Source organism: Lampetra planeri, chromosome 30 (assembly GCF_965212315.1).
Source record: "Lampetra planeri chromosome 30, kcLamPlan1.2.h2, whole genome shotgun sequence".
Lineage (NCBI taxonomy): Eukaryota > Metazoa > Chordata > Hyperoartia > Petromyzontiformes > Petromyzontidae > Lampetra > Lampetra planeri.
In genome coordinates this window covers 4,685,605-4,703,199 of record NC_136136.1, presented here as the reverse complement: position 1 = coordinate 4,703,199, position 17,595 = coordinate 4,685,605, and the positions used below count along the sequence as shown (strand labels likewise).

The window sequence follows — 17,595 nt, the reverse complement described above, 5'->3', positions numbered from 1 at the left end:
TCGCGGTGCCTCCCAAAGCGCGGGGCCCGGGGCGGTCGCTCCGATTTGTCGTACCCTCTTGATGGCCTTGGCTGTATTTACCTTTCGTCCGAATGTTTGGCAAAAAAAAACATTCTCACCGCCAACCACCCTCACCCCTCCCACCCACCCCCCGCCCTCACGGCTCCACCCCCACCCTCACCCCGTGACCCTTCACCAACTCACGCCGCTCAGCAGCAGCAGCGTGGATGAAGTCAGATGTCAACAAACATCCACTGCCAACGCGGCGTGGAGAGCGGACTGAAAAATGGATGCATCTCATATGACGTATTCGCTATGAAGAAGGGCCATTGCCCGAAACGTCGCCGATTAAATATGTTTATTCCCCCCTCCCCCTTTAAAGCCACCACCAGTGTCGGTGACGCACGTGTTGGGTTTTGTTTAATTTTATTGTCCCGTGAATTTTGCACCGCTGCCGAACTCAGCAGCAGCAACCGAAGGTAAGCAAACGCACGCTGGAGCATACGTCTACGAAGAGAAGCAGGAGCTGATTGTAGGTTGTGTTTCACTTACTCGCACCGACCAACGCGGGGAAGTATTCTTTAAATAACGATCGCGACGGTGCAGTGGAAACATTTTTCGTTGTGCATTCTCCAACGTTGTTGACGTACGCTGAAGGTCAAATGTATCCTGCAGTGCACTTCGATTAATTAGTTGCGACGAAGTCAAAGGAGGGGACGTCCGTCCACGAAGGAGATGGAGCGATGAATGTCATCTCTCGTGCAGATGCTGGTGGACAGCTTGGGGAAGCATTCATCCAGCAGTGGATTTGCCGCGGCTGATGGTGAACACCGCGGCTGACTCGCACGTGAACGCGGCGCGTGTGCGTGGAGAGTAAAGCACAGTGGGGAGCGGTGGTGCAGCGGTTAGCGCGCGCGCTGCGTTACGAACCCGGCTACACGAGTTCGATTTTCGCGCGCGGACAACACCAACGCCAATTATCTGAAACGCTATTGCGTCTCCCCTAGGTCGGCTCAGCCTTAAATGGGTACCTGGTGCGGTGTGTAATAATCGCCACTGGAGAGACCACCCACCACCTCGTGTACCGTTTCGGCCTTTATAGTGCTCGCTAACAGCACTTGCCCCAACAGTCTTTTAAAGGCTATACGGGGGGTCTTTGTCTTATAGTCAAGTGCACGCCACTCCATGGATGTATTCATTATACATGCTCTCGTCCGCTGAATAAATAATTGAGCGAGCGTGTCGGGGCCCTATCTAAACGCATGTCAATTCATATAGTTTAGGACAATGTGATGAAATTCGTCTTATCTGATGTTTGGCTCGAGGGGACAATAGCCATCGTTTAGGCTCCACCCAGCCTCTCCCCCGCCACCTCCCATCCTCCTGCTCCTCCTCCCCACCACCACTTCTGAGAATCCACTCCCTCTGATCCCTCTCCTCCCACTTCTCTGCTCCCCCAGCGCCTCCCCCCACCACCACCACCATCCTGCCAATCCTGGGGGCTGCGTGAAACAAACTCTGGGAGCCCGCATCGCTCGCGCGCATTTGGGGATGGAGTTTGGTTGTCGGAGCCGCCACGGTGTGTCCAGGTCTCTAGCGCAACCAGCGTCGATAACCCCACGCGCGCACACGGGCGCCAGAGTCGCGCGCTTCGATCAGCGAACGCCACCGGTTAATATTCGACGGCGAATTCGGCGAGAATTGAGATACGGGTGCGTGCGAATATATCATTTGTACGGGAAGGAGGCTAAGCGTAGTTCTGCGCGGGCGCGTAAGAGACAGCGAGACGGATGAGAGAACCTCGCCTACGAATCGGCATTGTGAGCCAAATCGCGGGTCATAATTAATGACGATTGGTAGCAAATACAACAATCGTGGGGTAATGTGAGCGTGCTGCAACGTTGGCTGGCTTGGCTGGGCTGTCGATCGCAACGGGACGGACACGGCGCGCTCTCTGGCCGTTGTGATATCGAACAGAAGCAGATTTCCCAACTTGGCCTCCAAGCGTTAATTAGCAGGTTATTTATCGGCGCAATTTAATGCGCGCGCGCGTGCGTGTATGTGCGCGCGCGTGTGTGTGTGTGTGCGCGTGTGTGTGTGCGCGCGCGTGCGTGTATGTGTGTGCGCGCGCGTGTGTGTGTGTGCGCGCGTGTATGTGTGTGCGCGCGCGCGTGTGTGTGCGCGCGCGTGTGTGTGTGTGCACGCGTGTGTGTGTGTGTGTGCGCGCGCGCGTGCGTGCTTTATATGTTGTGTGCGTGTGTATCTTTGCTGTGTATGCGAGTGGGGAGCGGTAGCGTAGTGGAGAGCGCGCGCACTGCGCTGCGAACCCGGCGACTCGAACTCGTTCGGTTCCCGCTCTCATGGCCCTCCCCTAGGTCGATTCAGCCTTAAATGGGTACCTGACGCGGTGTGTAGACATCGCCACTGGAGAGACAAAGGCGGCCGGGCGTGGTGCTGTCCACCCACCCCCCCCTCTTGTGCCATGTCGGCATTCATAGGTGCTCGCTAACAGCACTTGCCCAACAGTCCGTCAAGGCTATACGGGTGATCTTTGTCTTTGTCTATTCGTGTGCACTTGTGTTGCGTGCGTGCGTGTTGTGTGTTTATCCGTTGTGCGTGCGTGTTGTGTGTATGTGTGTGTGTATCTGCTGTGTGTGCGCGCGTGTGTGTGTGTATCTGCTGTGTGTGTGTGCGCGTGTGTGTGTGTATCATTCGCAGCTCTCAATTCGTGGCCCTCCGACATCGACGTAACGGTTCGAGTGCAGTCAAGGGATCGTCCGCATCTCGCGAGGATCGAGTTTGAGTGAAGCCATCATCATAATCATCACCATCAGCATCATAATCATCACCATCAGCAACATCATCATCATCATCGTAAAGGGCAGCTTCTGACGTCGATCTCTACACGCGGGCATTTAAACGTGGACCGCTGCTCACAGACACGTGCCTCAACTTAATCTCTTACCTTTATCGGTTTGTCTTCTAAGCTACGATAGCCAGGAATTATTTGACACACGTCTAGAAAATACGTGCAAAACAACGGCGCTTGAGATAATCAGGGATATATGTGTGTGTACTGTGTGGCTGGCTAACTGCAGGGAGAGGCACTCGAGAGAATTTGCGTTAAATCTGAGCGCGGTTGTTATTTAAGCCGAGAGCTATCGCGCGTGGCGCACACACACACACGCACACACACACACGCACACACACACACGCACACACACGCACACACACACGCACACGCACGCACGCCGCTACACAACACCGCCACGCAGACAAAGACACCGACAACACAGCCTCCTCGACACACCGCGACCGACACGCTATCTAGTGAGACAGGAGAGAGAGAGAGACGGCTAAGAGAGGGAGAGATTAAGAGTAGTAGGTAGAGATAGAGAGACGGACAGAGAAGGAACCTCCATCGCCACCACGAGCCTCGCGGAGCGCTTCTCGTTCACACGCACCGCGCACACGCGCACAGTCTATCGTAGCGAGGCAGGAGGGGAGAGTGCGAGAAGGGGGGGGGGAGCTGAGAGAGCTGAGAGAGAGAGGAGAGAGGGAGGGTAGGAGAAAGGCACCACCAGCGACAACAGCAGCAGCAGCTCGCGCGCGCGCGCGCATCACCCGTCCACTCCGCTCGCACCGCGCCACGCACAACATCCGACCATGAACTTCTTCCGTCTCTTCGAGAGGAAGAAAATGAGCTGCCCGGTGGCGACGCCTGCCAAGGGCAAGGCGACGGCCAAGGGAGGAGCGCCCAAGGCCCCCGAGCCGCGGAGCAAGGAGCCGGCCAAGGAGACGGCGCTTTCGCTCCCGACGCCTCCTCCACCACCGCCGCGCAGGCTAAGCGAGGACGAGCGGCGCATCGTGATCGAGTCGTGGAGAGCCTTGCAAGACGACATCACTCGGGTCGGGGTCATCCTGTTCGTAAGGTGCGAGTCGCGGCGACAACTCCCCCCTCCCTCGGTCACAAATCCCCGTGCTGTACGACCGGACGCTTTGCGCGGTCGCGAGCCGACTTCGTTTTTTGCCCACCCTCCCCAACCCCCACACCTCTACCCCCAGGTCGACTCAGCCTCAAATGAGTACCTGGTGCGGTGTGAAGGAGACAAAGGCGGCCGGGCGTGGTTGTTGCCCACCACCCCCCTCCCCCCCCGTGTGCCGATCCGGCTTTCAGAGGTGCTCGTTAACAGCACTTGCCCCAACACGTCTGTTGAGGCTACACGGGGGATCTTTGTCTTTATATATAGCTCTCCCATGTGTTGTTTGGAGGTCGTTACCGTGTCTCGTTCGGCGTGATGTCAATCGCACGCGCACAGCAGCGCGGAACAAAGATAAGTGGCAGATACGAGGGCGATGAAGAAGAAGGTGGGGGACAGCTCCCTCCGATACGTTCACGGGTCATGCAGCGGGGCTGGATGCTCGCAGTAAACGGTCCGACGTTTCGCTCCACGCGCTGAACAACAACAACAACAACATGAATTGAGTTTCGTGAAAAGAGTTGCTCGGCACGTGGCGCGAAACGTCGGACATAGGCAAAGAAGCTCACTCCCAGCGCGCGGAGCGAAACGTCGGACAACACGCTGAGAATGAACAACAGCGGAGAACTGTCTCCCCGTAACTCATAATATCTCTTATCTTCGTCTTCCTTATCTACGCTTCCTCTGCACGCGCGCGTGTGCGCGTGTGTGTGTGTCTGTGCGCGTGTCTGTGCGTGTGTCTGTGTGTGTGTCTCTGTGTGTGTGTCTGTGTGTGTGTCTCTGTGTGTGTGTCTGTGTGTGTGTCTCTGTGTGTGTCTGTGTGTGTGTCTGTGTGTGTGTCTGTGCGCGTGTCTGTGCGTGTGTCTGTGTGTCTGTGTGTGTCTCTGTGTGTGTCTTTGTGTGTGTGTCTGTGTGTGTGTGTGTGTCTCTGTCTTTGTCTGTGTGTGTCTCTGTGTGTGTCTGTGTGTGTGTCTGTGTGTGTCTGTGTGTGTGTCTCTGTGTGTGTGTCTGTGTGTGTGTCTGTGTGTGTGTCTGTGTGTGTGTGTATTTATAGTGTGGGGAGCGGTAGTGTAGCGCTTAGCGCTACTCTGCGCTACGAACCTGGCGACCCGGATTCGACCGACACCGGTGACGATTATCTGAACCAGTCCTGAGCCTCCCCTAGGTCGACTCAGCCTCAAATGAGTACCTGGTGCGTGTGTAAACTTCGCCACTGGGGAGACAAAAGCGGCCGGGCGTGGTGCTGTCCACCCACCCTCTTGTGTGCCATGCCGGCCTTAATAGGTGCTCGCTAACAGCACTTGCCCCAACAGTCTGTTACAGGCTATACGGGGGATCTGTTTTTTCTCTTTTGTTTTTGTTGTGTTGGGAAGGGTGAATGGGGCGGTAGAGCTGTGACGCACTGCGTGACGAGGTCAGCCGCGTGGGTTCAATTCTCGACTCCGGGGCACCTCGTGAATTTGAACCTATTTTGTCTGGGTCACCCGTAGGTCGACTCGGCCTTAAATAAACGCCTGGCCACGCCGTGCATGAACCTCGATATTGGGAAGGACCCATGTCGGCCGACGAGTGTCGCTGGCTTACACGCCCACCCCACGAACGTAGGCCTACTCTTCCGACCTTAATAGGTGCTCGCTAACAACGACAACAACAACATGAGCCCCCAGACAGCCCGTATGGCCGTTGGAGTTGTCTCGGTTTGATTTTTTTTCGCAGCTGCACGTCATTAACAGACGCGCGCTGGCTTACAGCGCGAAAACCTCCCGAGGGTATCCGAGACGTTCGGCTAGGAGGGGGACGAATGGTTTTTTTTGTGTGTGTCTTTGCGCGAGCGCGTCTTCTCCATGATCTCTGCAGGGAGCCCGGGCAGCGTGGGTGGTTTAGCAACGATTGGCGCTTACGAGGCCCGGCAGAACTAAGTTCGATTCGCGGTCAACGGTTTTTCAATTGGCAATCGGTAGCGATGATAATCTCACCCCGCGCATCCCGATCACGAACCTCGTCTTCAAACGAGTTGGTTGGTGCCTGTTGCTGCAGTGTGTTGACGCCAGCGCTGGGGGGAGGGAGGGGGGCGGAAGACAAAGGTGACCGGGCGTGGCATTTACCGAGCAAATCCACCCCGCAACCCGCCTCGTACGGCCGTGCCGGCCTTCGTAGGTGCTCGCTACTAACAGCATTTGCCCCAACAGTCTGTAGAACACCCTGCCGGGGGATCTTTATCTTTGCGTTTACATCTCTGGTCACCTGCTGGTCACCTTGTAATGCCTAATCCGTCTCTCGCTTGTGGTGTTCCTGTTTGTATTATTCTATCGCCTCTACAACGACATTGTTTTTGCTGTTGTGCTATGTGCGTGTGTAACCGTGCCGGCCTTCATAGGTGCTCGCTACTAACAGCACTTGCCCCAACAGTCTGTTCAGGCTATACGGGGGCGGGGGGGGGGGGACCTTTGTCTTTGTGTCTAAGCCACTCACTCAAACCCGCACCTCCGATTAGCACGGTTGGATACGTACGGTGCGAAAAAAGTACAACATACATGAATGAACACAAACCCAGGCACGACAGCAAACATCCTTGAACCCATCTGTGCGGCGCGTGTCTCCTTACACGCAGCTTGTTTTGTCAATCCACTGCTGGATGAGGCCCTCTCCCCACGCCTCGTGGGCCGCGAGAGATGTTGATTTATTTATTTATCATACTTCACCACGCTGGTCAGTGCGGGTCGAGGCCTTCATCCAGCAGCAGAGAGATCATGGCCGATGATAAACGTATGACACAGCAAGGCACGTTTGAATGTGGTATTCTGGCAGTATCTGCTGTGGCTTATTAAGTACCGAACATGTACAGCCCCTACTCAATCCACTGCTGGATGAAGGCAAAGCCGTGCGCTGAAAGAGGAGGAGGGGGGGGGGGTCATTTGACCATACTTCACCCCCCACGCGAGTGGGTTTTGTGCCACCGCAACGTAGCGCTGACGTTCGCCGTCTCACATTCGTAACAACAACAACAACAACGACAAAACCCTCTCCTGCACGGTGTCCATGCCGCCGCCGCAGAGCCTGCTTTTTGGACCCCTCGTGCTTTGTGCGTGAACTCGACTCTGGGAATTCACTCACCTCCTCTCCCTCTCTCTCTGTGTTGCATGCGCGCCGCGTTGTTGATTGTCTCCAATAGGGGGGGGGGGTGGAGGAGTCGTTTCGCCAGATTGAATCAAAGTGCAAATTTTCACTCTCGACGTCGGCGGTGACGTCGCCCTCTTTATCCGCACGATACGGAGTCACGGCGTTTGTAGGGGCAGCACTGCGCGGCCTTTTTATCTCGTGAGTGCATCGGATGGGAAGGCGAAAGAGAGCGGTCAATTTAAACCTCATTGTCATAAAGATCACCCGTATAGCCGACAACGGGATGTTGGGGCAAGTGCTGTTGGTCGCCTCCTCTGTCTTCCCGGTGCCGATGTTTACACTTCGTACCGCCTTCTCATTTTTAAGTCTGAGTCGACCTAGGGGAGGCCCACGTATGAAGGCCGGCACGGAAAACGAGGGTTTAGGGGGGCAGCACCACGCCCCGCCGCCTCTGTCTCCGTCGTGGAGATGTGTACACATCGCATGAGGTACTTACCTCAAGGCTGAGTCGACCTAGGCGAAGCCCAGGACTGGTTCAGGTAATCGTCAGTGGGGTTAGTGGCCTTGAGTGGGAATCGAACTCGGGACGCCGGGTTTGTAGCACAGTTGCGTTATCCACCGCACAAACAACTGGCACGCGTGAACACAGCAGCCACGTGACATGCGCTTGCACACAGCGTCCATGTGCACACACATATCCCTCCCGTATAGACTTCAATAGACTGTTGGGGCAAGTGCTGTTGGCGAGCGCCTAATGAATGAGGCCAGAACGGCACACGGCGGGGGGGGGAGGGGGGCTGGTGGTGGCCAGCGCCGCGCACGCCAACGCGCGCACCGTGACGACGGGGGGGGAGGTGAAAGCGCAGCCCTGCAATTGCCCACTCGCGTCACTGCCGGCGGACGGACCTCCGCTAGAGGGAGCAGGGGCTGGTAACCTGCAGCGTGGAAGCCGCGCGCGGCTCTTGAAGCACTCGCTGACTTCGTGACGATGTTCATCCAGCACCACGCCTGTCCTTGTGGTCGCGTTGCCCTGGTGGTGGGGGGGGGGGGTTATATCATCCGACGCTTCGGCACAGGACGAGTTGCCGTCTTATTTGCGAGCACAATTTAACCAAGAAACCAAAAAAACAAACAATGCAGTCGTCAATCATATTGTGGCCTTACAAGGGAAAAATATAATCGACGACTTTTCATTGGTTTGCCGTGAAGAAGGGCCATTGCCCGAAACGTCGCCTGTTTTCTAAATTTGTTTTCCTCTCAAGGCCGCAGTGTTTGCCAACCGATTGGCACGGTTGGTGCGAAATATGCATCAACATCCATCGAAATGAGAGCTATTCTCGTGATTTGCAAGAGGTGGGCTCGTTCACCACAGACCCGCCGCTCGAATAACCGTGGCGTGAACACCCCGTGGGTGAACGTTGAGCGCGTGTGGAACCCTTTTCGCTTCCCGAGGGTCGTGTATGAGAACTTACCTTCGGGGGGGGGGTGGACACACCGCACGTGGACACTCTCACGCTCAGTAACGTCGCGGCAACGTTGGGTGTCCACCAAGGTGAATGGTGCCCCCACCCCCCTTTTGTTGGTCGTGACAGAAAGTGGCTGAGCGAGATTTAAAAACAAAATTGAGACACGGGGTTTGTAGCCTGGGCGAATAATAGCCCTCCCCCCTCCCCCCGGGCCCCCCGATTCGTGTGGCTCACGATGATAGCAGTGGCGACGTGGTGGAGGCCTGGCGCGCCACCGCGCCGTGGCTTCCCCATCTAAATATAGCTCCAGTTACCACTTCCCAGGTGATTGCCGTTCTTACGGCACATTTCGTTAAGTGACGGTGATTTCGGCGACCGTTTTGGTAATAGCGGCGGTGGTGGTGGTGGTGGTGGTCGTGGCGGTGGTCGTGGTGGTGCTGTTTATGGTGATAACTGTCGTGTTGGTGATGGTTTTATTAGGGATGATTGCGGCGTTCATAATAGCGGTGACGGTTGTGATGGTACGAGTGATGATGATGCTGCTGCTGCTGCTGGTGCTGCTAATGTTACGCAGTTGAATTGTTCACCCGGGTGAGATAGAACTCTAGAGACCAGGGTATCGTCTCGTTGTCGAAAGGAACCTTTATAGGTAGTGGTGGTGGTGATGGCGTTGATGTTACTGAATTTACCGATGACGATCACGATGCCGCTGTTGATGATGTGGGCAGTCTTGATCATTACCATGGCGATGCCTTTAACTCACAAGATGATGATGATTATGGTGGTTATAGTAGCGATGATGATCGTGCTACTATTCCCGATGACGCCGAACGCTGCTGCTGCTGCTGCTACTGCTGCTGCTACTGCTGCTGATGATGCTGCTGCTGATGATGATGATGATTGTGATCGAGCTGTTTCTTGCGGGATTGCGCTGCAGCGTTCCGGCGCCGCCCCTGGTGTGTCTCGCGTTATATTTAGCTCGGGACTTCCCGCGTTCGCTCCCTAAAATCGTTGCTATTTTTTTTCTGTTGCTTCTGCTCGGTGTCGTAGTGACGACGAAGGGACGACATCTGATCAATTTTTCGCACTCCGCAAACTCTGGCTTTATTGCTCTTTTCCCCTGTGTGTGTCTTTGTTCTTTCATCTCTCCTTCCCCCCCCACCTCGCCTCGACTATCTCCATCCTTTCGCACATCTCTCTCTCTCTATGGCTGTGTATGTGTCTGTTTGTTTTGTATGACCTGCATTGTGGGGGGCGGGGGGGGTTCTCTCTCTAAGCACTCGCATCCTTCCATTGCCATCGCGTGAGAGCGATCCGATCTATGCTGCCTCCAGAAGGGGAGGCACATGCCTTGCATTGATTTGTCCTTTACTTAGCCACGTGGGAGCCCGGTTTTGAGATCGAGTAGCTGTTAAAGAGGCAGGCTTCCTGCAACTCTCCTCCTTACGAGATTCGGAGGCCGTTGGAGCCGTGCACTTTGAAAACAAATCGAGATTGAAAACTCATTTCTGTCCAACTGTTTTGTAGTTTACTTTGTTGTCCTTCCCCCCATACCTCAGATTAGCACGTGCGGTGTGAAAAAGAAGTTCAACATACATGCATCATCTTATTAGTGTATCCAGGTGGAGACTCGTTGAGATGTGTTACCTCTTCACTGATTGACGACGAGCCTGTATCTAACCAGGCGATGGCCAGGTTCAGATTTGTTGTCTCTCAAATGGCTGTTGTCCTTTATTTAACCAAGTGAGTGGGCCCCATCGAGATGGTTTGTATCACCTCCTTGAATGATTCATGTCCTGTATTTGACCAGGTTAAGGGTCAATTAAGATTTCTATACCTTCGCTCTCCCCCCCCCACCCCCGTACTTTCTCCATCGAGGCTATTTATTTATTTTATTTAAGCTGGTAAAAGTCGGCTGAAATTCATCGTCTTCTAATATATATGCGTGTGCTTTTGTTGAAGACAAGGGTCCTATTGGGATGAAACGTTTCTTTGTTAAGGAGGTCATTTCATTCGGCGGACAAGCGCCGCATTGAGATTCATTCTCTCCAACGATTGGCGTCGTTTTTTTCACCAGGTGAGGGCACCTCTCCCATTGAAGCGAATTACCTCTCAAATGATTGGCATCCTAATAATTAACCACGGGGCCCGCCCATTAATATAAACTGTTTTTTTACAAAACCAGAGACGACCACCCCCTGTCACAGAGGCACCGTTACTATTATTTCACTGGAATTTAGCAATTTGAGCCATGGCACCAAGTAAATAACAGCCTTGAGTAAAATTCTTCACACACGCGCACACAATATTCGTGCTCAAACAAGCCTCAGAAAAGCTGGCCTCCACTGGCAGCTCTAATCCTGCAGCGGTGATTCCACATTCCTTTGGCGGGGACCAGTATATCCATAAAAGAGCCACTATTGGCTGCTGGCCACACGGTGCGAACTGATGCTGCGCTCATTCTCTATGAAACCCAGAAAGAAGAGTCTCGTTCATGAACATCATCATCATCAGCAGCCTTGGCCAATCCACTGCAGGATTAATTCCTGCTCTTCCCAAGTCTCATTAAGCCCAGTCATTCTGCCCGCAGCCACATCACCCGAAATGCGCCACTCATTCTGGTTTCAGGCGATTCCGATTGCCTCGAACAGACTGCTCATATTGTGGCAGAAGCAGAGCCCATCTTTATGGGTGAAGAAGCTGCAAAAAATTGATGACGCTTCCTCTGATCTGCGACTTGCAGACTTTTATCCAACAAGTTCCACTGCTTGAGCCTAGACGTCAAAAGTTCGGCATTGGACTTGGTGAGACCAATATCTCTGATCAAGTCGTTGAGGTCTTTTTGGTTGGGGTAGTACGGGTTTCTCTCCTCAGCTCCACCTCTGAAATTGTCATCTAGATCTACGTCTTCCTCGCTCTCTGACTTGCTGCTCTCTTTTAAAGAAGGCTGCTCTCTCTCTGGAGGAGTGCGTATGGGGAGCTCATGGCAGTGTGACACCGGGGCGATGGATGAAGGAAGGAATGTGATATCAGGTGCATTCTTGCCAGTCCGACGTTTGGTAAGGTTCACCATGCAGAAGTAGCAGTTGCTTGAGTGGTTAGTGGGTTCCCGCCAAATTATTAGGATAGCAAACTACAAAAATACATTTATTTCACCCATGACTAATGTGTAAGAGATTAACTTTGAAAATTGTAAAACATTTTAAAATTAAAAACTTTTTCCATTGTAAAATTTTTAACAAATTTTATAACTTAAAATTCTGAGCAACAATTGTACATCTTACCTTCCAGAGTTTTTTGCATTGCTCGCAGGTGAAATGAGGTGCCTAGGGGTTGTCTTGATCCCCGACAGGCATGCCGAAATATGCCTTGTAGGCCTCACACATCTTAGCAGATGCTTCCACAGAGTACTTTTTCACTCTTGTCTTGATAAATTGGTCGCAGACATAGCAAAATGCGTCTGCCAGATGCGTGCAGCCTCTTCATGCCATCTCTCAGAAAAATGCAGATATGTATCCAATTAGGCGGCTGGAACTAAACTGAACAGGTGGGCTTGAGGCCCCTGTATTTATACTACTATTTATATTATTGGAAAGTTCTAGAATGTTCTAGAAGTTACTCCAAGTTTACTCAGCACTGAATCTATCTGGAATATTCTGAAAAATAGGTAAATTTCATAATATCACTGTCCTCATCACAAAAGCAAAGTTTATGGATAATGATAGGAATTTTCTGTACTTTTGAGACATAAGCAGTTAGGAACTAACACTTATTACCCAGGAACACAACAAATCGTTACACTCTGTTATCCATTAACAGTATAAAGCATTAAAAACGGATCACACCATGGAGTTTGACACAACACCTGTGATCGCTGTGAATACCATATCTGCAGTGACATTTCCCCCTGGGTTCACACCGATTCCCATCACAAACTAAGAAATTGGGGAGGACTTTTTTACGACTTGAGATTTTTTTTTCATGTGAGCAACCGATCACTGGGTCTCTCCGCTCAAATGTCGATGTCACGATGGGTGTCACCAATACCATGGCAGGCACGTGAAAATACATCTATAGAAGACACCCGAATAGTTTTAGGACCTCTCCCCAAGCCCCCGTCTTTTTTATACTTGTTTAACGATGGTGGATGATGATGATGATGATACAATTATGGGCAACACAGTGCATCTCGCTCGATATGCGGCCGAAGTTATCTCCCGCGGATGTAACCCTCCAGTGGTCTCAGAGGACTCATGGGCGGGGGAGTTATAATCATCTGCATGGTTTACTCGTAACGCCGTGCACGCTTGAGCTGTCAGCTATGCACAAACCCAGCGGCGCTTGTTTGTACGCGCGTGTGTGTGTGCGTGTGTGTGTGCGTGTGTGTGCGTGTGCGCGTGTGCGCGTGTGTGTGCGTGTGTGTGTGCGTGCGTGTGTGTGCGTGTGTGTGCGTGGTGGGAGCGGTATTGTAGCGGTCAGTGCGCTGCGCTATGAACCCGGCGACCCGGGTTCGATTCCCGCTCACGGCCAACACCAGCGGTGACGATTGTCTGAACCGGTCCCGGGCCTCCCCTAGGTCGACTCAGCCTCAAATGAGTACCTGGTGCGGTGTGTAAAGATCGTCGCGAGGGAGACAAAGGCGGCCGGGCGTGATGTTGGCCACCCACCCCCTCGTGTGCCGTGCCGACCTTCATAGGTGCTCGCTAACAGCACTTGCCCCTACAGTCTGTTAAGGCTATACGGGGGATCTTTGTCTTTATCTTTGTGTGTGTGTGCGTGGTGGGAGCGGTGTCACGGTGGACGCGCTGTGCTATCATCACAGACGGCGCCACCGTGGGAGGCGGCGAGGGGCGAGCCGGGGGGTGGGCAGGGTGGGCTATTAACCCCTCCCATTCCCACCCCCTTACGCTTGGCAGCAAGGGTGGGGGCTGGGGGGGGCAAAACATTTCCTTGAGTTACCACGTTCCCACGTTAAAATATTTGGGACACATGGGAGGTAAAAGCCAATCTGGTTGTGCCATCGCTTTCAAGTGTGCAGGCGGTGCAACTGCACTGGGGGCCCACGCACCGCAGGAGGCCAGGCACCGGGCTTTCAGGAGAGTGGGCTTGGTGGGGGGGGGGGCACGTGCATGGTCTTCAGCATGGACTTGAGCAGAGGGACGCGGGTCGACAGTGGGAGCGAGTTCCAGGCTATGAGAGCAGCAGAATTGGCGCTGCTAGGATAGCAGGGCTGGTTTAGCCGTTGTGTGGGCCACCTTAGCAGTAACAAATACCGAGCCGTAATATATTTTTGTGGTAAGGCCCCATAACGATGTGACCAAATCTAAAGAACCCTCCACCACCCGACCACAGCCAAACAAATTCACGTGGTGGTGGTGGTGTTCATCGATTTATCGCGCCGATTATCGCTGCTTCTGCTCGCTCACCGTTGAGGTGAAGGACAATCTCCGCAACAAAGTTCACCAACTACACCTGGCAATTCCCTTGCAACTGCGTCAAGCATCATCAGGGCAAGACCCCAGGAAGTTAGAGTAACTGCGTGGCCTCATCCGGCTTCCCTTAATGGGTGTCATAGTCTCACAGGAAGTAGCCGATTGGATGATAGACCGCTTAGGGAAAGAGAACTTCGGTTGGCCCGAAGGGAAATTTGGTGATGACGGACTCACTCCAGTAACCTATTTGAGCCGGCCCTACTGGACATTAGAGCTGTATAGCTCATCGGATTCCTCCAGTATGAATAAATATTCGAACAACACACACGTTTCGAACAACACACACAAAAAAACTTGCTAAAAGAATAACAGCCATTGTGCATATATATTGAACCATGGTGATTTCCTGAAGATGTGCATTGTGGTCCTCTTGTCGAAGGTCACCATCAAAAGCGATTTGAGCAAATGTGACCGAATGACTGACGGCCGCCAGCAGCAGTGATGCGGGTTTTACAGCCTGCACTATTAATCTGTTACGACGGAGTTTTCTCATCAATCATTGATTTTCATCTGACGAGAAGGTCAGGATAGGGGGGAAAGATGTGACCTCCGAAGAGCGGCCTTCAGATACGTTTGGAAGTGAACCTGATTGAGATGTCCACTTAAATTGTGGCGACTCGTTGCAGGAGAGAAATACACGTTTTTTTTCTTTTACCAGCTAAGGCTCACTACTGAGCAGCGATGTAATTATTTTACAGCAGCGACCTGGCCACACGTCATAGCTCAACGAAGTGGCTTGTCATCACGTAGACATTTATAGCAGCCAAATACTCTAAATGTGTGACGTTGATTCTAATTGTGTGTGGGGGGGGGGGGGCATGGAACCGAAAAACCCGGAGAAAATCCACGCGATCACGGGGAGAACATGAATACACTCCAAATATACAGGCGTCAGGGTCGGGATCGAACCAACCACCTCCTGCATAGCGGGCAATGTAGATTGTGAAAGCTTTAACTCCTATCCCCATTACCAACCTCCGTTGAACTACACAATTATGTTCACCATTAATGCGCAGGTCCTGGGAAATATGCAATAAAATTGTTCAAATTTGTATTGAGAGGCGAAGACATTTCAAATTTATTAACATAATGAAGAGCAGACGGACCCTTTTAAAGGCCAAACTTGTAAATGTATAGGCGGCTTACATCGCCTTAAAAGGAAAATGATCAAAAGTGACTCAAGAAATCCATCGTGGGGAGATCAGCAATGCCACTCGCGTTAGTCCATTAGCCCAGACCGGATAAGTTTTACTTGTCAGCACCACCTTCAGGCCGCAAAACCACAGCGGTTCCAACAACTGTGAATGATGTGATAGCCATTGGGAATGAGCGGGTTACGAAACAATTCGCTCTCGTTATCGGTGTAAATATTATCGGCACTGCTAAACATTCTTGGCGCCGATTTCTGACCTGGCCCGTGCAATGCATGGCCCATGCAAAATCTTCTCTGCGTCGCCGCTCTTGAGTGGCGTGCGATAATGTTAACGTTCTGATTTAAATCGCTTCACACGTACACTTATTTTGGGGCTATTTAAGGGACGCACTGCTCTGTAGCCTCCGCTGTTTATAAATGTACTTCAACGCGGAATTGTTTTCGTCACCTTCATCAAAATGTTCCAGCTTTCACAGGGCGCCGGGGTGTAAAGTACAATTTCAAAATAATAACGACGCTCTCACTCGCCCCCTCTCTCTCTCTCACTCTCTCGTGTCTGCTCCGAACACGAGCCAGGCATTGCCTTGCACCTCATGTCTCGATGTCGTGGGAAGGCGGCGGGGGGGTGGCGAGGTTGAAAGGGGGGGGGGGGGTTTCTGGCATCCTTCCCTGGCGCTGGTTCAGGAAGGGACGGTCTGATGATGCTGTAATTGTGGGTAATTTTACCAAAATTGGCCCTATAACTGCAGCAGAACTGCGAACTCACGAATCCCTAGACAGCGTGTCTTCAGTTGGTAAATAAGTGAGGATAAAAAAAGAAAAGAAATACTGAATAAACTCCTGCCTTCGTCCCTGCAGGCGATCCCTTTTAACATTTCTGACGACATCGCTGCTTTGTGAGATCTCGGAAGCTTTAGCCGGGTTGACGATCGCCACGATTTGTATCGGGAGCCAGTTGTAATAATTAATATTATGTTTTTTTTATATACAGCTCTCCGATGCGTTATCGGGTTGAATCTCGTGTCGTTCGTCACGATGTCCGACGTTTCGCTTCACGCACCGGGGATCCTCTCCTGGAAATGTATATACGTATTTTTTTTGTCAGTTCCTGAAGAAGCTTCCAGAGCACGGAGCAAAACGTCGGACATCGTGCCGGACAACGCGCGGCGCAACCCAAAAGCGCGCCGGAGAAATTCGCGAAAGAGTATTGGCACGACGGCGAAACGCTGTCACCGCAACAAGCCGAAATATATATATACCAATAAACCCACAATGCATTCGGTTACGGTTTTAGCCATTGAACAGTGCGCACACTAATCTGTGAAAATAAATCTCCAAGCCTGGCCAAATTTGTTACCACCCAGATCATAGTTAAACCTGCCACGGTATTGAACGCCCTGTCCCCGCGCTGAGCTATGATTTCCCATTAAGTTGTTTCGTGCCCCGCTAAGACAACGTTGTGAAATTGACACGTGAATAATGCACAATGGCACTTCGAAGTTTTACCTCCCGTAACTACTTCCATTTGCTTCGCAAACAAATATTAAATGCTCCCATTATCGTATTAGGCTCGTGTCTGCGTGTGGGTGCGCGCATATATTGATTATCGCGGTCGCCTGGTGGTATGTGCGCTGTCCAATGAAGCTGGCCACCCGAGTTCGATTCCCACTCGCGGCCATCATCTGTGACGAATATCTGAAATTGGTCCTGGACCTCCCCTAGGTCGACTCAGCCGAAAACAAGTGCCTCTGTGCGGTGTGTAAACGTCAGCTGGGCGTCGGCACCAGTAAGCCAGAAGCACTCTATCCTGCCGCCTTTCACAAGCGCTCGAGTTGGTTTTGTTTAGCCCAGGTGAGAACCCAAGAGACCAGGATGGTAATCGCGGTTTTGATTTATGTTTTGCTTGTGCGCGAGAGTGACCTGCGAAAGCGATCTTTTGTTTATTACCGCACGGCCGTCATCGTTTGTCGCAAGAAACAAAAAAAGGTGCTGAAGAGGGGGGCAAGGGGGGGGGGCGAAATTCTTGGACGCCAAAACGACGTTCGCTTGCGATTCGGGTCGACCTCTCCCCCGGTTGGGCACTCGGCATGCACACGGTGACGTGAGTGGAGGAGAGCGAATGATGGGGGGGGGGGTTCAGCGTCGTCCGTTGATTGTTTTGAATACTCGATAATATCCCTTAAGCGGCGTGGCATGGCTTAATTAGCACGCCTCTGCATCGACGGGGGGGGGGGGGGGGTCGGGAGGAAGAGGGCATTAAGCAATTTGAGCTCCACTAAGCGTCTTCGGTAACCTGGGATTTGGCGCGGGTCATTAAAGAGGCGATGCGTGGCATGCGGAGTGGATGGGACGCATTTGTTATACAAAACGTGTGCACTTGATGC

At 52.5% G+C, this 17,595-nt stretch overlaps 1 protein-coding gene across 1 annotated transcript in view; it reads left to right on the top strand.

The window, feature by feature from the left end:
* Positions 1–1,510: 1,510 nt before the first annotated feature.
* LOC144728823 (neuroglobin-like) overlaps positions 1,511–17,595 on the top strand; it is a 51,548-nt gene continuing 35,463 nt past the window's right edge. Inside the window, exons 1-2 of the mRNA XM_078608504.1 lie at positions 1,511–1,589; positions 2,719–3,932. Of these exons, the coding sequence (XP_078464630.1) occupies positions 3,667–3,932 (266 nt within the window). The 5' untranslated portion in view covers positions 1,511–1,589; positions 2,719–3,666. The remainder of the gene's footprint in view (positions 1,590–2,718; positions 3,933–17,595) is intronic.